This window comes from Podarcis muralis, chromosome 4 (genome assembly GCF_964188315.1).
Source record: "Podarcis muralis chromosome 4, rPodMur119.hap1.1, whole genome shotgun sequence".
NCBI lineage: Eukaryota > Metazoa > Chordata > Lepidosauria > Squamata > Lacertidae > Podarcis > Podarcis muralis.
The window spans coordinates 95,578,581-95,599,873 of record NC_135658.1 but is presented as its reverse complement, the minus strand read 5'-3'; the positions used below and the strand labels follow the sequence as shown (position 1 = coordinate 95,599,873).

The 21,293-nt window shown below is 43.3% G+C and overlaps 1 protein-coding gene and 1 long non-coding RNA gene across 13 annotated transcripts in view; both read right to left on the bottom strand.

The window, feature by feature from the left end:
- LOC144327554 (uncharacterized) overlaps window positions 1–21,293 on the bottom strand; it is a 98,083-nt gene that overhangs the window by 18,317 nt on the left and 58,473 nt on the right. The gene's annotated exons all lie outside the window — the stretch shown is intronic.
- Window positions 1–21,293, bottom strand: part of MBNL2 (muscleblind like splicing regulator 2) — an 81,119-nt gene that overhangs the window by 18,317 nt on the left and 41,509 nt on the right. For 3 of the 12 annotated variants that reach the window (XM_028728319.2, XM_028728322.2, XM_028728320.2), the window contains exons 4-9: window positions 19,734–19,934; window positions 18,007–18,270; window positions 13,087–13,140; window positions 12,303–12,456; window positions 5,400–5,435; window positions 1,793–1,887 (exon numbers count right to left, since the gene is read on the bottom strand). In XM_028728319.2, coding sequence (XP_028584152.2) covers window positions 1,793–1,887; window positions 5,400–5,435; window positions 12,303–12,456; window positions 13,087–13,140; window positions 18,007–18,270; window positions 19,734–19,934 — 804 coding nt within the window. The remainder of the gene's footprint in view (window positions 1–1,792; window positions 1,888–5,399; window positions 5,436–12,302; window positions 12,457–13,086; window positions 13,141–18,006; window positions 18,271–19,733; window positions 19,935–21,293) is intronic. The other 9 variants (XM_028728325.2, XM_028728326.2, XM_028728329.2 and 6 more) reach the window with 9 other exon arrangements.

Genomic DNA, 21,293 nt, shown 5'->3' with positions numbered 1-21,293 from the left:
TTTAAGAATGGTTTTGGTTTAAGAACGGACTTCTGGAACGGATTAAGTTTGTAAACCGAGGTACCACTGTAGATGTAAAATTCCTGGGGGGGAAGCGAGGCAGCACTCCCTGAGTAAGGTGGCAAGCCAGCTGCAGGTGTGCATGCAGGAAGCAGATTATATCGTCCTATTTTGGTCAGCCTTCACGCCTGGTCTTAGCACTGAAACAACCTTAGTTGCCCTGACCAATGAGAGAGACTGCAGTGTGACCCTGTTGGCTCTCTTAGCGTCTTTCGACACCACTAACCATGCTGTCCTTCTGGAATGACTCAAGAGTGAAAGCGGAGAGCACTGTCCTTCTACTTGCAAGGCTGCAACCAGAAAGCAGCACTACGTGACTGTGGCTTCTGAGCTGGGGGGGTCCTGCAAAGGTCTATTCTGTCTCCTTTGCTATCTGACACGCAGCTGTTGAAAGTTGTCATCAGGATTCGGAGCAAGGTGTCACCAATATCCTGATGACACAAAGCACTCTCTCCCCATTCCATCCAAATCAGAAAGCTCTATGTTGAACTAGTGCCCAGAAGCAGTGATGAGCTGGATTAAGGGCCAATAACCTGAGGCAGAAACCCGATAAGATGGAAGTGCAGTGCGTGGCTAGGTGCTGTTTCTAGGAACCTGCTCTAGAAGGAGCTTCTCGACCCTTGAAGGAGCAGGTTCATAGCCTGGGGGTACTCCTGGATTCCTGTCAATGGAGCCCCCGATTGATAGGAGAGCTTATGCCCAGCTTGGGCTTGTTTGGCAGCAGTGGCTGTTCTTGGACTTGGGATAGCCTGGCCTCAGTAGCCATCTCCAGCTTGGGCCACTGCAATGTACTTTACAGCAGGTTGCCCTTGAAGGAGGTGCAGAAAGTGGCTTTCAGGTTGGTGGAAGTACTGCACCGACTCTCTGTGAATTACAGGGGCCAATTCAAGGTGATGTACTGATGCGCACAGCTCTAAATGGCTTGGGATCCAAGGGTTTACACAATATCCTCCACAACACACACAAATCAATCATCTTGGGCTTTATGGTGGACAAGGGAGGCCCTGTTACTGGTGCTGCTACTGTTGTCTGGCTGCTGCTGACTTGACACAGGGCCTTCTTGGTAGTTGTTCTCTGATGATGGAATACCCTTTCAGACATATGTCCCCTCCCTTATTAACATTTAGGCAGAACTTAAAAACATTTCTCTATACCCAGCAATTGATGGCTACTTGATTCTATTTTTAAAAAATGAATTCCTTTTTCTGTTTTGTTGTTTGGTACCCAGGTGACTTTAGGAGGAAGGGCAGGAAAATAAATATAGATAGATAAATCTTCCAGCTGTTATTGCAGCTGACTTTGTCCTTTTGGAGTTTGTTTCAGCCTTAAGAAAAAGACTAGTTATTTATACTTACTGTGTGGAGAAAAGGTAGTTAGCATTTGAAAAATGATTTAACACATTACCCTCCCCCCGCAATTCCAAAAGTTAATTGGATCATTCCAATAGATCACCGCTAAAATGAATGTATATGAGTTGGGTTAATTACACAGTGTTAGAAACAAAAAACAAACAGTGCAACATTAGACATAGCTATACCATTATTTGCAATAAATGTTAACTCTAAATAAGTGCAACCTGTCCACAAATACTTGCTAAAGGACTACTTCAAAATAAAGTTTGATGGGTAAAAACATGAAGAAAAAAATTCTCCAGGAGAATTTTTTTTTTAATAAGTACCAGCACTCATTTAGAGTTTGGGATTTGTGAAAGAAAGCTTTAAAAGGAGCAAACCTGATTGGCTGTGGCTGTTGCGGCGAAGGGGACACTTGTTGCAGGAGTTGTTGCTGCAGAGACAGTGGCGGACGTAGCGCTGTGCATCATGGGTACTTTCAGGAGGGGAGCCATGGAAGCAATGAACAGGAGTGTGTAGCATTATGGCAATGGCAGTGGAATTTTGGCATGGTGAATATCAGAGCAGCAGCAGCAGCAAGCCATCATGGGTTAAACCAGCAGATGGCATGCAATCACAATGCAAAGCAAGAAAGCGTGGCAGAGAAATAAAACAAAAGGGAAAATAGCTTATTACAGGTACAATTTAAAGGAAGAATGTCACAGTTATCAACGATTCCCAGAAAAGAATTATTAATTTGTGGTTTTGGTATTTTTTATTTAATAATGCTTTCATGAAAATGGCCAGTTCGTTTATGGAAAAGCTGGCGTGGTTTTCCCCTAAAATAACAACGGTATGCTAGTAGGGGTTCTCTGTCAAAGTTTAAAAGCCAAGGATGATATCCAGTGACATCAGCCCCCAGACTTCCCCCTCCTACCCTATTCTCTTCAGTGCCTGCCCCCCCCAGTGCCCCCCAAATCTGCTCTGGAAGGTTATGGACCCTCAAGAGCAGATAGAGGGCACAGGGGGGTGGCGGGGAGTGGGGTCCAGGAGAGGATGGGAAAGTCCTGTCACATTCATTAGGTATCACCCCAAATATGACAGAACTACTGGTATTTGGAATTCATTTATTTTTTTAAAAAACAAACCAACCTAGTTTTCTAAAAACCCCAATTTGCAATAGACACCTCTATCTGCAGAATGAAGGTTATTCCCCAGTCTCCCCTTCCTGCCTATGGCTGTTCCAGAAGAGTCCCTAACCCTCCAGAGGGTCTTTTCTGGAGTACAGAAGGGATGCATTAAGAACGAGAGTGCGGAAAAGCTCCATTCCCTCACATTTCTCAAACCCTCTGCCTAGCAAACTTTCCCTTCACTGTCCTAGAAATTACGATCCTAGAAACTTAATTTTGGGCCAATCTGCTCTCACCTTCTGCCTGCCTGCACACATGTTCTGACACCTGCTTCTTGTCATCTTTACCAAAACCTGCTCTTATATTTGAGCAGCTGGTACTAAAATCCTTAGGCAAGCCTGTGATCATATTACTCTTAAACTACTGGATTCACCTCTATGTCCATTTCTGTCACCTCTTCCCACTTTGGAAAGAGAGAAGTCTTCCAAAATAAGTGCTCCTCCCAGATGTTATGACTACATCATTACTCTGTTTTAGGCTAAAAAACCCATGCACACTTGCGAGGAAGCCCCACAGTATAATGGAACATATTACCCCTAACTGCATATAGGATGGTGGTTCCTGAAGTAACCCTCCGTCATTTTCTATTGCTACCTCTGACCCCCAATATCTGGTTCAGGAGCAATAGAGGTCATGTGGGTCTTGCTCAACTTCTGTTCCCATCAGTTTTGTCCTGCAGCCTTTTCTGCTTTGTTGGCCGAGGGAGCCGGCGTACAGCTTCCGGGTCACGTGGCCAGCATGACTAAGCCGCTTCTGGCGAACCAGAGCAGTGCGTGGAAACGCCGTTTACCTTCCCGCCGCAGCGGTACCTATTTATCTACTTGCACTTTGATGTGCTTTCGAACTGCTAGATTGGCAGGAGCAGGGACTGAGTAACGGGAGCTCACCCCATCGTGGGGATTCAAACCGCCGACCTTCTGATCGGCAAGCCCTAGGCTCAGTGGTTTAACCCACCGCGCCACCCGTGTCCCAATATTTCTTTAGGGTACTGCAAAAATGCACGCACAATGTGCAAAGTCTTACTTTCCGGGGCTTCCTAACACACTCCCTCGCCTATTTCTACTTCAGGTCCTGGCAGGGTCCTCTAGCCATAGCTGTCAACGTTTTCCTTTTTTAAAGGGAAATTCCCTTATTCCGAATAGGATTCCTCGCAAGAAAAGGGGAAAGTTGACAGCTATGCCTCTAGCTGCCTTATTCTCTCACTCCTCAAACATTCTTCACCTCCTCTCTTTTAAGTCCTTCAAAACACCTTACTTGCACTTAACGACATCCTTCCATCCATCTATATAAAGTCAGGGTTTGGATGATTTAATCTTATTATAGAGACACGCATTTTAGCTACATGAAAGATGCAGCCCTGCAACCCACTAGCGCCATATGTATGGACAGCTGCTTATGCTGGCAATCACTGGCCATAGACTGATATAAAACTTGAGGTTTAGCAAACGAAATGAGTTTATACTATCACACCGAAATAGGAGCACAGCTTGCTTTATTTCCTTCTGAAATGGGAAAGGTACAATTATGAAAATGAAATAAACTTAATTCTGGTTTCTTATGTTCTTATGTCAAGCTTACATGTTTTGTCTTTTGAAAAGACAAGCGATACTCATTCAATCCTTTAAATGTATCCTTTTGCTTTTTATGACTCTCGGACGAAATCTGATTTATTTCACGGTCTGTAACCATTTTCTGAGGGAGCTATTCTACACGAGAAGCTGGCATAAAGAAAGCTGGTGCGAGTTAAGCTGTTCAGCAGCTGAGCCAACCTTACCTGGGCAGAGGGAAAACAGGCCTTTAAAATGGGGTTTCAGATACACCACCTTTTTTGTTAGCTTAATTTATGCTGGGTTGTCAGGGCTTAGGATTCAGTGCAATTGCCACCTCCCTGTTCCTGCCCCCAAAACCCCTCTTGTTCAAAGCTTTCGCCAGCTTCAGATCCAGCTGAGACCTGGCTGAGTCAAGGATGAGGGAATTAGGCTGACACAGTTCAGCTGGAGATCCACTGGATCCCAACCCACTCATCCTGGCAGATCTTGCTATAAGATTTAGCTAGTATATTATTTGATCCTGAGGAGGAAAGCAGTTTATTATGGTAATTTATTTTGGTTCAGTTTTATAGATAAATTGATCTCTTATCATAGCACATAGCAGAAGTTTGATTGCAAATGAGTAGTTCAAAGGCAACAGACATAATGAATATTCAGTATTAATTTGGGGAAAGTCTGCTGGGCAAACTCTAATTTTATTTTTTTAAAACCAGAAAGTGAAAACTTTTCAAATGTTTCAACTCTTAAGTCAGATATATTTTCAATCAAAGGAAAATATTCTTTAGGTCTAAATACTTTTCTCTACTTTTTATTGCAAGTATTAAAATTAGGATTTCTGGGAAACACTGATAAAACTTTCTCACAACACAGCAAAAAGAAGAAACAGGCACACCACTATGAAACTTTAGAACACTAATGAAATTAGACTGCTTTTTCAATATCTTATGGTTTAATAATGATAGCAATATAAAATATAGAAAAAGTTTTTTCTTTCTTTTGAAAACAGAAAAGCAGCTTGGAATTCATGGTGTTTGTGCTTTTTGCAGTGGGATTGTTATAGCAAGTGATGTTGCATCTAAGCAGCAGGGTTTTTTGTTTCATTGTTTTTTTAAACAATTAAGTTGAAAAATTTAACTGTTCAAGCAGAAGTCCAAATGGATCATCAGATTGAGTCAATTGTCTAAGTTATGTTCCAGTTCCTCAAAACAAAGGAAACTACAGAATACGATAAAAAAAAAAAGAGATCAATAAAGAAGTTTGAAACCTACCAATATTGGTAGCGGGTGTCATGCACAAAACTGACCCTGGGTGTCATGCAATGATAGGTGGAAAAAGTGAATAAAGGGAAGAAACAGGTTAGCTGTTTAGAGTTAACATTCAAAGTGAGATCCAAGCATCCCCAAGATAAGCCAAAGTTAGTTAAATACAATTTCAAAGAGATCATTCATAGTTTCTTTGCTGTTTTAAAACAGTTCTTCTTATAGTCACTCAACACATTGTGCACATTAATCAAAATCCATATGGCAAAGCCTTTCTTTAGCATTTCCTTTCAGCAACGGGAACTAACTCTTTAAAAAGCAATCACTTTGAATAGTCTAGGTTATCCAACAATGGTCTGTATCACGATCTACAACTCGCAGCTCTGTTTTAAGCCCCCAAAATGTACTACTACCAAGATAAACAAGATTACTTCAGAGCCAACATAGTTAATACTGCAGCCATGACAGACAGGAAATCTGTGCAGAAAACACTTGGGAGTAAGTCCCATTGGACTCAGTGGGACTTCCTTCCAAATTTGTATAGCACTGAGCTGCCCTCCATCATTTAAACAATTTGCTTTGCACACAAGTAAGATAAATCAGGGGTGGTTTTTTCCTGCGTTTCACGTTCAAAGATAGTTTTTAGCTTGCAATGCCTATTCAGAAGGAAGCCCTATTGAATTTAATGGGACTTACTCCCAGGTAAGTGGGGTTAGGACTGCAGCCTAACAATGCAATTGCATAAATGTCTTCTCAAAACAAGATTGCACTGAGTTCAGCGGGACTTACTCCGAGCTATAGGATTGCAACCTAAAAGTATTAATACTCTACATTAACAAAGCTATTAAGTCTGCTTCACATTATACTCCTAAATACACTTACTAGAGAGTAAGTCCCACTGAACACAACGGAATACACCTCCAAGTAAACATGCATAGGACTGTGTTGTTAGTATGGGTGGCTTTCATTTCTGACCTGACGCAGAGCCTGGCGTACCATTATATTTTTTGTATATTCTTTTGCATCTTTGCAATAACTCAGTGTTCCCTGGGGCCCTCGTAGTTAGGAGAAAATAGGAAGATGGGGGGGGGGGGGAGGATCTGTATATGTAAAATGTTTTGAAATCCCAGCACGTCCTGCAGTTCCATATACATTACCTACAGCTAGCTAGCTAGCTAGCTAGCTATGAATGACCTTGCCTTGAAGGAACAACCTCCAGTGAATAATTCAATATTTCTATTATCATGCTCAATTAAAAACCCCCAAAGAAACTAGTATTTGACGAAAAATACTGCTGTTCCTTTGCAGATCATAAAGCAAACCAGGCACCAAATTACCAAATGACTATGCTAAAGGCATAGTAACTTTGCCTATAGCCCACAATCCATTTACTTTAATTCTTCTTACTGTGGAAGAATCAATGAGATGACTCTAGCATTTGTGGGCAGTGAATGGCAGCAGTAGTGGATCATGCAGTATTGAAAAATGGAGACGGGAGCTACTCCGTATTTTTCACATGGCTTGGTTTAAAAAACAACCACAACCTCATATGTATTTTCCCACATTCCCCCAAATAGAGGTTTTAGGAGTAAAAAATCCCATTTTCACATGGGACAGATATACAAATGTTAACTGGTGTTGTGTTCCTCTAGGTGCCCCTCTAGGCAAGCTCCTTCACATTGTTATTTAGATCAGGGCAGTCCATTGTGCAGCCTAGGGGCTGCATGCAGCCCTTGAGGCCTTTTTTGGTGGCCCTCAGCAATATTTCATGCCCGCCTGCTGTCTTCCCAAAGGCAGATAAGTGGGGCACTGGGCTCCAGGAAGGAGGCATGAGGTGGGGTCTCTAGGTGGGGTCCTAGAGTCCTCCTGTCTCCTTCCCAAATCCTAGTTAGTCTTTTCCCAGCTTTGGGAAGGAGCTGGAAGGCTCTAGGGCCTGACCAGAGCCTCACATCTCCTTCCCAAAGCCTGAAGAAAGCTGGGGACTGTCAAATTTGGGCCTCACTCCCACCTCCCCTGCAACAAGGCAGTGAGCAGCCCGCAGGTTCATTGTTGAAGTACCCCACTTGGTATGAAACGTTGGACCACCCTGATTTAAAGGTAAAGGTAAAGGTACCCCTGCCCTTAAGGGCCAGTCTTGACAGACTCTAGGGTTGTGCGCCCATCTCACTCAAGAGGCCGGGGGCCAGCGCTGTCCGCAGACACTTCCGGGTCACGTGGCCAGTGTGACAAGCTGCATTTGGCGAGCCAGCGCAGCATACGGAACGCCGTTTACCTTCCTGCTAGTAAGCGGTCCCTATTTATCTACTTGCACCCGGGGGTGCTTTCGAACTGCTAGGTTGGCAGGCGCTGGGACCGAGCGACAGGAGCGCACCCCGCAGTGGGGATTCGAACCGCCGACCTTTCAATCGGCAAGTCCTAGGCGCTGAGGCTTTAACCCACAGCGCCACCCGCGTCCCTTATTTAGATCACTGTAAAGGATCACCCTGATTTAGATCACTGTATTTAGATCACTGTAAAGGATCACCCTGATTTAGATCACTGTAAAGGAGACACGGGTGGCGCTGTGGGTAAAAGCCTCAGCGCCTAGGGCTTGCCGATCGAAAGGTCAGCGGTTCGAATCCCCACGGCGGGGTGCGCTCCCGTTGCTCGGTCCCAGCGCCTGCCAACCTAGCAGTTCGAAAGCACCTCCGGGTGCAAGTAGATAAATAGGGACCGCTTACTGGCGGGAAGGTAAATGGCGTTTCCGTGTGCTGCGCTGGCTCGCCAGATGCAGCTTTGTCACGCTGGCCATGTGACCCGGAAGTGTCTCCGGACAGCGCTGGCCCCCGGCCTCTTAAGTGAGATGGGCGCACAACCCTAGAGTCTGTCAAGACTGGCCCGTACGGGCAGGGGTACCTTTACCTTTACCTTTAAAGGAGGCATACTCTGCTCAATAAATGAGAGGTATGGAAAAGTAAGCCATAGCATTTAAGGAAGCCCCTGTCAGATTCAACAGAAAAGTGGCTGCCTATTGAGGGGTGGGGATATTGTTGAGGTGTGTGAGCCCCAATCACAAGCTGAAGCTGTTCATTGCCTCTTCAGAGAAGAGAACCTCAGGCATTGCTCCTATCCGCTCTCGGTATCAGTGCTCACCTGCTGCCTACAACCCACTCCTTGCAGGAACAGCAATGTTCTACTGATCGCAGCCTTACCGCTTTCCCCCGGGATGAACAACACATGCACAGATAATGTCAGAATTGCATAAAGCTAAAATCCACTTAGTGGGAAGATGTGAATGAAGAAAGCTGACAATGGTTTCTGTGTCTTCTTAAATTTTGTTTGCAAATGCAGAAAGCCACTTCTCTGTACTCCCCTCACTGAGAGGCTGCTCAAATGCGTCTGTGCAAGGGATGCATCTCTTTTAATACACTCCTGTTTTCCTTGTGTTAGTAGCAGCAGACTTGCAGCCTTCTTACACCATGTGAGTATCAACTCTCTCATGGCATCTAACCCCTAGTGGAGGATTATGGAGAGGAGAAGTGCCTGTACTGCCTCTTTTCCCTCTCTTTGACACATCACAAGATTGGCTCCAGGTTGTACCAGACACAAGCACTTCTCTCAATTGACACTTACACTGACAGGCAATGACTGGTGATTCCCCTTAGCTGGGAACAAAGTACAGGCCACATCTATATCTGAATTTCCAAGTCACTACATATTGGAGTTAAGTTGTGCCAAAAGGGGTAGAGTTCTGCAGAGACATATTAAAAGATCTTCCAGTCCAATTGTCTTTATGGACGTCTTCACTAGTGTTTCAGGTTGTTGTTTTTTTGTTAGGGGTCACTACATTTTCCTACCTCTTTTCATAACGGAAACAAATGGCAAAATCATTTGTTATTGATCTTCTGTGGCAAGCTGCAGAAAACGGGTGCTTTCAAAGTTCATATAGTTTACTGGGCAAGATACCTCTGCACTGCAAAAAAACTCAAATGCAAAAATTTTCTGTAATGCAGGTGGTTGCTATTCATGCAACTACTCTTTAGATCTGTGCCATTTTGTAAATACAGCTGCTGGAAATACCAGACAAAGGAGAACATCTTTAGCTCCTTCACAGATGTAATTCTTATTCCTGACTGCCCTCTAAGTAAAATCACATAAGGCAACAAATTTTTTTCAAAATGTAGAAAGAAACCTTTTCCTTTTCCAACAGAGAAGAATGAATAATCCTGAAAATTGGTGCTGTAGCTGCCTGGGCACGATGAAATTTTCTTTTTCAGGTGTGAACCACAGTTTAGTGCTAGATTCACCACCAGCAGCAGCAGCAGTAGCAAGCCTTGGGCTCTACACTCTCACCTTCTCTAGTGAACCGTGAGGAGAAGACTGGAAGCTTTGCCTTCTCTTTGCAGTCAAAACTGGGAGGGAACGCTGATTGGTTTAACCTGTAGTTTGTTCCAACAAGCCAGGATCAAACTGTGGTTTGTGCTCCTATCTTGCTTGAACAAAGCACAGTTTGATCTAACCAAAGTCCCCAAGGTCTGGATGCAATCAAAAGCTCTGGTTTAAAACAGAAAGCAAAAGCTTCCAATCTACTCTTCTCTTTGGGCTTGCAGGAAGAACAAAGGGAAGGCAGGACTCCTCTAACCCAAGCTGCTCACCCACACAGTCATACTGTTTGGGGCTCTGACGGGCCACAGGTTCCTCATGCCCAGTTTAGCATTATGTCTGAACTAGGCCAAAGCTGGAGATCCCATAAGCATTGTTTTCTTTATAACAGCTTCTTCTAATGTTAAAAAGTATGTTTCGGAGGCACGCACATGCAAATCATAGCAGTAACAAAATTCATGATATTCAAAAGACTGATAAGCATACCCACCTGTCATTCAGGCACAGGTAAGTTAAGCTGCAGCTGGGATGCTCAGCCTAATTTACAGTTTTTGTTATGAGAGTGAAATGCAACAATAATGTAGCTTTAAGCACCATAAAAATTAACAGAGCTTGTATGTGCATGACAGCATCACACCCAAGCTGACATAGATTTTTCACTCTTTGTTTTTAATTATAGTTTGTAAAATATTGGCCCATTTCAGACTTAACACCAAACACTAAACCATAGTTTAGCATGATGTGAGCCTCACACTCACAAGCTCCTCCTCCTTTCCTTTGTGAGGAAATGATTGGAAGTTTGTGAGTCCCATTTTAAACTAACTGGAGTTTATCATTACATCTGAACTGGGGTTGTCCAAATTCTGTATCGTTAATAAGGCAGGACCATAAACCTTACTTTTCTATAGTCAAAGCTTGAATTTCTTTTGAACTCTTTAATGTATGTGCATTTATTTAACTGCACAGCAAAAACCTTCCAAAATTATACTAGGGGTTACATGTGGGTGGTCATTTTAAATTACTTCAAAACAATCACTCATCCATGTCTATCAATTAAATTAAATACTGATGTTTGCCCAGGCACTGTAAACACTACAAACTTCAGAATCAAGCATTGATTCTGTCCCTGAGAAACTATCATATCTAGTCGTGCAGTGATCTTTCTTTCTAAGAAAGAAAATATATCCCTGTACTATATTATCTGAAATTATAGATAGCGCTTGCCAGTGCTAATATGACATGCTCAAAGATCTTCCATCTCATTTTCCGTGAGTAAGTTACCATCTATAGCTAAGGACACTGAAGATCTCAGCAGCTACTCTGGTGACTAGGGGTTTTTCTAGTCGCGGAGGTAGCCGCTGCAATCTTTTACACATCTCTGCATCCGGTGTCATACTGCTCATGCGAGTAGACCACTCATGTGAGCGGTTAATTACAGTAATCTACCAGCTGCAATAACATGTGCATTGGCGTCAGTGTTCAAAGTGGCAAGTAAACTCTTATCTTACTAGGATTCCATTTCCGATTAGAATAGCCCTGTTCAAGATTTCACACCGCACCACTAACTATTGTTTAAGGGGGTAGAGCAGAGCCGCACTTATGGGTCCTGCCTTCCCACGAGCCCCCGTTGTCCATGTACTGAGGAGGGAACACCTTGGGAGGGTAGCCTGGTTGCAGAGGAAGCCCAGGAACATACAGCAGGTTGCCCTCTCCAGCAGATGTCCACCAAAGCATGGACAGCAGGGAAAGTAGAAAATTCTCAGGAAGCCCTGTTCTCTACCACTGCCTGATCCCACTTGTTGCCTCTGGGTAACTGTACAGAACACATGCTCTCCTTGCCCATGCGAATTAGCTGCAGAAAGGTATCGTCACTTTGGTTTTTTATAGCAATAGCGGAAGGAGTCTGAATATTAGCAAGCAGGTTGGTGTTAAGTAGGAATTTCATTCTGCTTGAGAAATGTACAGGTAAGCCATGCAAGATATACTTGAAGGACAGAGGAAGTTAATTGCAAGTACTTAACAGACTCCTAGTGAAACTGAATGCCTACTTTGTCCCTCAAGGCTCTTCTCATCAGTTCCCAAAACACCTGTGCAAAGAGGTGTATTGCAGAACATGCTTCAAGCTGACAGCAAACAATGGAGACGAGAACAGACTCTGTTCCGTCCCAATGGGTTGTTGTGACACATACGAAGCAAGACCAAAAATAAGCAGTCCTGTAGATTCACATTCAATGTATTAGGTCCAGGCCTAGTCACCCTTAGATCAGACCCACTAAAATCTCCATGGGACTCATGGATTTCAATGGGTCTGTTCTAAGAATGAGTGGGTCTGGATCCAACCCAAAGCCTTTTGACCACACTGACATGTTTCTGAAATCCTAATGCTCTTCAGAAGTAAAATATAATCCCACGTAATATTTTTTGGGTCACAAAAGAGGTTAGAAAATGACGGATTTGTCCAAGGGAAAGCACAATGAATGGGATCACAGAGAGAGTGATCTCTGCTGCGGGGATTTAAAGAAACAAAACTAAACTCTCAAAATGACCTACCTGTTGGAATAAACGCTGCATGTTGCTGCAACTGTGCATTAGCAAGAGCCTGTTGGTAGTGCAAGAAACTGGGATTAAAAACAGCACTGGCCCCATTGCTTTTCTCAAGGGCTTGCCTCTTTGGTAAAGTGTGAAGAACACCAGGAGGAAAGGCCTGCAAATGGAATAATAAGAGTAGCAGTAGTAAGGCTGACAGAAGCTGTAATGGGTTGTTCTGCTCTTAAAATATTACATTTGGTTGAAGATGCCTTGCCATGCACATTAGTTTAAAACAGGAACAATGTCAAATGGATGGCATTTTTTTTGTTATTGATAGTAAATGCATGGCACAATTAAACTAAAATTATAGCACCACAACAATTAAACTGAAACGAAAACAAAACAACAGCTTTTCAAGACTGAAGGGGTTTTTAAAGAAATCCAAAGATCTTTCTTTAAATAGGGCTAAAAATAGAAGAAGAAAAACAGCACTTGTCTTTCATAACATTTTTAAAAAGTTAAATATCTTTGCATCGTTAACTATATTAATTAGCATAGAAGAAGCATCTTCAATTACAAAAGCAGGATGTTTAAAAAGCTTTTAAGGGAATATATTTGAAGATGAAACTGTGTTAGGAAAGGCGGAAAGTTGCTTTGCAATCACTACATGTGGAAATGAAATGGCTAAAATACGGAAATTATTTTTTTTTAAAATTAATAATACAAGAAAATTCAGTTAACATTAAAAATTATTTTGCATCTCGGAAAAGCTACATGCAAAGCAAAAGGTGAAAGGTCAAAGTACCAGGTCTACAGTTGCTTCGAGAGGTCGCTTCATTGCTTTGGCAGTCGACTGAGTCTTTTAATAACAGGCAGCGAGCACATGATGGCAGTGGGCCAATGGGATTCAAGCGAATTAACATACAGGTAAACAGCAAGCAGAGGTGCATCATGGGAACGGCATTGCATTGTGGATAGGTGAGAAGGAAAAAAATATTCTGAATGCAATATACAACATACAAAACACTAGGCATGCACAACAACAAAAATGTTTTGTTTTCTAAAGAAATGAATATTACATCTTGAATTAGTACCGAAGCAAAAAATGCATCTACTGTACCTTAGTTAAAAGCATATAAGAGAGTAAAATATAGATGTTTGAAATTTAGGAAAGTTGATTAAAACAGCAGCTTGCAGACACCCTTAAGCATTTATAAGCACCAGTAAGCTTGAATGCTACATAGGAAAGCATTATTTTAGGGGGGGAGGTGTTCCTAAAAGAATTTTTGATAAGTTAGTTATGCCATGTTAAAAAGCACAAGTTAATCTCCAAATGCTAACATTCAAATCTAAACAACTGAAAACGTGTTTTTTTAAACAATTTAATGGAATGAGCACATAAGAGGTTTACCATGTTATTAGGAACAGATCTTCTATTAGCAAAGTGTAAAATTTTAAATCTGTTTTAATTTTAAAATCTATTTCCTTTTTTTTGGTGTATTTAGTAAATGTTATTTAGGATAATTAACTTATCAGCAAATTCAGCACGGGCCTTTTTCTTTTTCTATGCTGGGAACAACAGCTTAAAAGTTTTTTTCCAGTGAACTTACCGCACAGAGAAAAACTGCACATTATTTTGAATTAGTACTTTCTATGTTGTTGTTTTTTCACCTTTAGTCAAATAATTTATATACCAAGTTTTAATAAAACATAGTAATGGAAAACACTGCTCATTGCGAGTCAGAAGTTTTATGATCAAAGCAGAAATGGCAACACTGCATTGTAGAATATTTTAAAGACATTGCGTCCTGTGTAAGAACAAAAAGCATATGAAACTGCCTTCCACAAAGCCGTATCATTTATCCATCTACTCTGCTATTTTTTACCCTGTGTAGCAGTGGCTTTCCAGAGTCTCCTTTACCAGCCTTACTACTAATGCTGAACTGGAGGTTCTTGGGACCTCTTCCATACAAGTTTGGACCGTCAATATTTCTAAGTAACAAAGAGGGGTGGGCTTGACTACACTTCCAATAAATGTCTGTAAAGTTTTTCTTCTAAGCTAAAATTTTGAACTCTCATTTACACTCTCAGCACAATAGGTTTCTCCTCTGGAGACAACGGTATTTGGGGGTCATATTTTCTTGTCGTGGCGCCACACTTGGAACATGAAGAAAGCCTGATCTTTGCAGCATTGCCAGCACATAACCCTCCAAAGAGAATGGAGTCACTCAAAGATCATACTTATATACAAACAAAAAAAGGGAAGAGGCTCTGTAGATACCACGTTTGAGTCTGTGGGTGCTTGGAAAGGGTTGTTGCTGCATTTGTACCACTGTATGTGTTTATTATTCTTAGTACTTAAGAACGTTTTGAATGACATTTTAAGCGGCAATCAAAAAAAGTTGTGTGTGCATGCTTTGGAAACCCTCCAACCTTGCTTCTTTAGACAGCTGTCCCAGCAAGGGAGAGCTATGAGCAGAAACAGGCTAAGATGTAATTAGTCAATGCACATGTTTGATGCACATCTGAATTTGTACAGTGGTGCCTCGCAAGATGAAATTAATTCGTTCCGCAAGTTTTTTCTTCTTGCGAGTTTTTCGTCTTGCGATGCACGGTTTCCCATAGGAATGCATTGAAAATCAATTAATGCGTTCCTAGGGAAACCGACTTCAGACCAGGTCCGGGGACAGTCTGTCCCCCGACCTCTTCTGAAGGCTGGGGGGGGGGGACAAGGGCTTTTCTTCCCACCCCCAGCATTTAAAAAAACCCCGGGACAGCGGAGGGCTTCTCCGCTGTCCGGGGCGATCTTAAAATGCTGGCGGGCGGCATTTTAAAATCGCCCGGGACAGCGGAGGACTTCTCCACTGTCCGGGGCGATTTAAAAGCCCCTGGGAAGGCAGGCAGGGGGGACAAAGACTTTTGCCCCCCGCCAGGCTTCAGAAGAGGTCCTGGACGCGCTGCCTTTCTCCGCTCTCCCGGGAAGGCAGGCAAGGGAGAGCAAAGACTTTTGCCCCCGCCCGCCTTCAGAAGAGGTCCAGGACCTCTTCTGAAGGCGGGCGGGGGGGGGCAAAAGTCTTTGCTCCCCCCGCCTGCCTTCAAAAGCCCTCCGGGATAGCGGAGAAACGCGCCGCCCGGGGCGATTTTAAACCCGCTGTCCCGGGTTTTTTTAAATGCTGCCGGGCGTCAGCGCTGCCGCCCGGCAGCATTTTAAAATCGCCCCGGACAGCGGAGAAGTCCCCCGCTGTCCCGGGGTTTTTAAAAAACCTCTCCGCCCCCCCACCAGGCTTCGGAGCAGCCTTCCGAAGCCTGGCGGCGGGAGGAGGTCCGAGGACAGTGGGGAAGAGGCGCTGCGCTTCCCCGCTGTCCCGGAGATTTCCCTATGGGCTTTCGTCTTGCGAAGGAAGCCCATAGGGAAATTCGTTTTGCGAAGCGCCTCCGCGACGGAAAACCCTTTCGTCTAGCGGGTTTTCCGTCTTGCGAGGCGTTCGTCTTGCGGGGCACCACTGTATTCTCATGCTCATCTGAGTCCACTGAAATGAATGTGTCTCTTCACAGAGGTGGAAATGCATAGCCATACCACTAGCTGTTGCGTACGACTGGTTGCACATGACAAGGTGTGGATCAAGGGCAATGATGGCCACAGAAGCTAAGAAACAAGTAAGGTAGCTTCTGGGCTCCTAACCAAAGATAAAATTATGTTCTTGACCCTAAGAAGTAAAGGATATAACTGCTAGGCCAATGATTCTGCACTCCTATAGTCATCAGTGGAACACACCATCCTTTTTCAAATGTTCAGTTTGAACACTGGCTTATGTAAATTTAAAAGGAGGTGCAGTTCCTATGTGCTCCAGAGGCGTTTTCGCTCTGAGCCGCATTCACACCCAAACCCTAAACTGCTTTTTAAGTTAAACAAACATTAGAATAACTATGATGCTTTAAGATTATTCTGGTGTGCTGCGAACATACACTGAAGTGGGAGACATCCTCCTTTCTCCCTCTAAAACATGTGTATTCTTTGACCTTGAAATATTTCTGTTCTCTTCTTTGCAGAAGGTTGGCTTTCATTAAGTAAATTCTGTAGTGTGCTGTATTTCTCATACTGCATACAGTAGAAGTCTGAAATATTTGCCCAGTGCCAGGAATGAGGACAATGCCTCTTTGACCTGTGTGTGGAGTCAGCTTATCTTCCAGATAGGAAAATTCTGCTTCTACTGATACTAATTTGCTACCAATATAAAAGTTTTCAGGATGATAAGTACCCACATTCCAGAAGTAGTGAGAAAAATGTGAGGGCAAAACCAGCTCTTTCAGCACTTCTTTTGAACTAAAAGAAGCCACTTCTGGAAAGATACTTTCTCTAGCCATCAGTATGACATTCCTGGCAGTCTTAAAAACAGCAGCAGAGAGTCATGTGGTTAGCTCTGTATGCACCTGAGCACTTTCAGTGTACAGCGGGTACTTTCAGCATTCCTTTTTTAAAACTCAGTACAGTGCAATGAGCTTTTTCAGAAGCCTGGGTGTACCTGCACAAACCCTTCTAAGCACTTAAGAGTTCTTGGAACTGTGCAAAAATGCTGGGGCAAGTCAGTGTATTAAGCTATCCATCAACCTTCTGAGATAACAGCGTGTTCTTTTAATTTTTTACTTTAAAGAAAAATGAGGCGTCCGTTCAAACAATCATGGTGGTAAGTGATGGCATGCCAAGGGCACTGAAGTCTGCCACGTCCAAGTTCAATCCCTATTTGGAAATTTTCTTTAGATCTCAACCCATAGCAATTCACAAGATGCCACACTAGTTTGTGCATGTTCACCACGTTACCTCCACATCAAACTAGTCAGGTGAATAGACCCTAAATCAGGGGTAGGCAACCTAAGGCCCATGGGCTGGATGCGGCCCAATCGCCTTCTCAATCCGGCCCACGGGTGGTCTGGGAATCAGGGTGTTTTTACATGAGTAGAATGTGTCCTTTTATTTAAAATTCATCTCTGGGTTATTTGTGGGGCCTGCCTGCTGTTTTTACATGAGTAGAATGTGTGCTTTTATTTAGATTGCATCTCTGGGTTATTTGTGGGGCATAGGAATTCATTCATATATTTTTTTCAAAATATAGTCCAGCCCACCACATGGTCTAAGGGACGGTGGATCGGCCCACGGCTGAAAAGGGTTGCTGGCCCCTGCCCTAAATGCACATAAATTTAGGATTCTATTCTCTTCAGTCCTCAATACCTGCATATATAAAGAATTTTTCCCTCTTCTCCCTTGCTAGCTTTCATTTAACAAGTTTTATATACTGCTTAATCAAAAAGCAACACTTCCAGTCACTAGGAAAACAACAATCAACTTATCAGAGACGCCTATACAGCTACATCAAAACTATGGGTCCCAGAAACCACTATGCAAATGTTAACTGCATGTTGCTGTTAGATGAGCCTATCCAAATTTCTGAACATCCAAATAGACTCCTCACTCAGCCATTCCTAAAAACCCCCGTCCTAAACGATGGCAAATAGGGCATTAAGTACGCTGTTCTCCAAAAGGATGCCTATTGTGCTAAAGGTACAAAGTGAAAAAGGACCTTGGATCACTGGATTATTTCGTTAGATCAGCATTCGTAAATGAATAGAAGACCATATTCTGGTAAAGGCTTTAAGCTAAATGACACTCTTAAAAGCAACGCTGGCTTCACAAAAGCAGTAATTACGGATCCTGCATTCTTGCACTTACCATCACTGTAGCAGCTGCAGCAGCTGCCTGAGCTGCCACTGCAGCCTGGTTGGCTTGGTGCTGAGCAGCTTTGATTTTGGCCTGCAAGTGAGCAGGAGGGTGAAAATATTTGCATTTCTCCCTCATGCAGCGCCCCTTTATGTAATCCATACAAACAGTTACGGTGTTGTCATTTGTATCAATCATTGTGCTGTCTGCAGGATGTGCAAAGCGGCAGTCAGTTTCGCCCCGTGCACAGTTTCCTCGCTGGAACTCCCTGCAAACCTGGTGCGCAAAACAATACTCGTTATGCATACTAGATCAGGAGGGGTGGGGTGGGGTAGTTGCATATACTGATCAAGAGAAGGCATTCAAAAATGTAACTCCCGAAGGCTCGAGACCAAATGGCCTCCAGGGCTTTTCAAACCAAACTTCCAACTTCAACCTACAACCGCTCTGCAACTTATATATCTTCAGGCACACAGGTCTGGATGATAAGATAACTTAAGGCAAGGAAGTTCACTGAAGGAATGCTTCCTGTCCCCTTCTTCCTCCTTCAGCCACCTGTTTCCCCTGAAAAGCCTTCCTTCTCTAGAAGCTGGTTTAAATAATGTGGCCTGGTGGGCTCCTGGAGAAGAGGGGAATTGGCTAAAACGGGACTTGAATGCTAGGGTAAGTTATCAGAAGGAAGTTCACAGAAGGAAAATGTCTCATTCCTTGTTTTCACCCCCTCCCCAGCCCCCTGCCGCCCCCATGCCCCATTGTTCAGGAAGAGCACCTGACCTTTCAGAGTAGAAGCCCAGGGGGCTGCAAGAGGGACAGGTGACTTTCCTTCCCTGAACTTTTAAGTTAATTTATCTCAGGATCCACGCCATGCCCTCTCGCTTCAGATTAGCCCTTTCCCCATTTCCATCTCTGTTACATTGCCCTTTCCTCCTTCGCTGCAGGATAGTTTTCCTGCCATTGGCTCACCCCAACTTAGCGAAACTCACAACCCACAAGATGAAGACCAGAAGCCTAGATTTTCCTTGTACCTGCCTGCAATCTGAGGCATTAGGAGAAGAAGGTATTTTAACCCTTAATGCTTCCTCACAAATCTATAAAGTTGCTAAGTGTGGTTCAAGATGTACAAGCACCTTCAAAAACACAAGCAAATCTTGCTCTTCTGCCCCTTCTTTATAGTGTCAGCAGAGCTGGTTAGTGGTAGGGGTCACACAGCAGCCGAATTGTCTGCCATCAGGAAGAGAGCAAAATGATGGAACCCTCGCTTCCGACTTAGCATAGAGCACTCCGGCTATCCCTCTGGCCCATTTTGTGCAAGTTGTCCTGTGTTACAAGGTTGGGATAGTAGCTTTCCCAAAATACATTGTTTTCTTTTCATTCAAACTGGTAGGTAACTTAGGACAAGCAAACAATTGTGCATGTTTAGTTGGTAACAGACCTATAAATAGCTGGTGCGCAGAGTCTCTCCCTGGGTTTATGTTCTGGATTTATTAGGTCCTTTCCGTGTAAAACTGCTAACAGCCTCAAACCCACGCCATATAAAAACACAGCAGCGGTAATATAATGATGTAATTACTTCTGTACTCCTGTTACTTTGAGTTGATCTCTGCTGTAGTATCTGCAATGCCTCTGCTCAGCGGTAACTAAGGTTAGGGAACTGCTTCACTGCACTAACCCCTCCCCCCCCCAATTTTCCAGAATCCTAACATATGAAGTACGCATCAGCATAATGGTGCTCACCATACCTCTAGCTTATCGGTCCTGAGGAGTTTCTGGGTCGTGGTTGAACCAGGGACTGAGACAGGGGGGCTTCCAGGAACAATGACAGGCTGCGTGGGGACAATTTCAGTAGGAACTAATCCAACCCCAGGAGTGACGGGTGTTAAATATGGTGCAAAGCTAAGTGCTGTGTTGGATCCTATTGTTGGCCCTACAGGAAATGAGTGCTGAGGAAAGGGGGGGGGGAGAGAGAGAGAGAGAGAGAGAGAGAGATGAAAAACAAACATGTAAATCCTACAGGCAAACATGGTTCTGTATTAAAAACAATAAGGGTCAAAATTGGCTGCAATTTCTAGCCAGATGCACCACTTTTTAGGAGAACCACAACTACACTGGCCAGCCTCCAGAATGCTGCTCCAGACTTTGCAGGGAACTTTGAAAAAAAGAATTTCTCTTGTTAAGTATAAACCGAGTCGACGTTCATGTGTCCAGAGCCTACAGTGATGGATAACTCTCATTCCAGACAAACACTGCCACAATAAACAGGTTCATATCAGGGAAGCAGCTTGTCTGCAGAGAATTATGACAAAAGTCAATATGATTCTACCCTGCATGGATTGTTTGCGGTCGTCTCAGCATCCGAGTCTGGAGTTAGGCAATTTGCCAGGGGGGTGTGAGTGCAGGTGGGTGAATTTGAATTATTTCATTAAAAAGAAATAGTAAAATACAACCAAGCAGGTCCTAAAAGTCAGTGTTCACTACAGAGTCAAACAATTGCCAGGTTGGAAAGACTATGCTGTTGAATTTGGTCAAAAACAGCATGGGAGAACAGGGAAGCTTCCAGACATCTGAGCAGTTTCTTGAAGCGGGGGAATGATTTAACCATGTGAGACTGAAATATGTGGTTGTAGTTTGAAATTATGGACCTGAGGCTGCTCAAAGAAAACACGGGATAGTATGTGTAATGTATGAGGGCTCACAATGTAAATAGATGGGTGTTTCCAAACACATATCATTTCATTGTTTTTAAGTGACTCACCAGTCTGAAAAGCATTTGTGATTGTGTCTAGAATATATTACGTGCTGCTGAGGTAGCTACAGGCCTCAGCCTCAAAGGAAAAACATGGCTTAGCCTCCATAAATTAGACCAAAAGGAATAACCAAAACAGACATTAAGAAGCAGAAAAATTGAAGTTCACATTTTATAACTGGCTCAATATGAGGAGTTCTTAAGTCATTTTTGTGTGGGAGGATATATGAGTACTGCACATAAACACATAAGATAAAGATGGAAAAAGGCAGAACAATCTACCAGTAAATGGCTGGGTGATTTTACATCAGTAAAATTAACTAAACTATAAACCTGCAAATCCAGTTGAAGGCATATATTTGGCATGATCCTTTTGGAAAACAGTGAGGGGTACGAAATATTGTTTCAGGAAAAGGAAACCTGTGGTTGTCCAGATAAACTCAAAATCCAAAAAAATTCAGCCAGCATGACTTGCTCCCAAGTGTGACTGCAGAGTACAACCATCTGCATAACCCTTCTGAAGTCCAAAAATATATATCTGAACCACAGTTTGTTA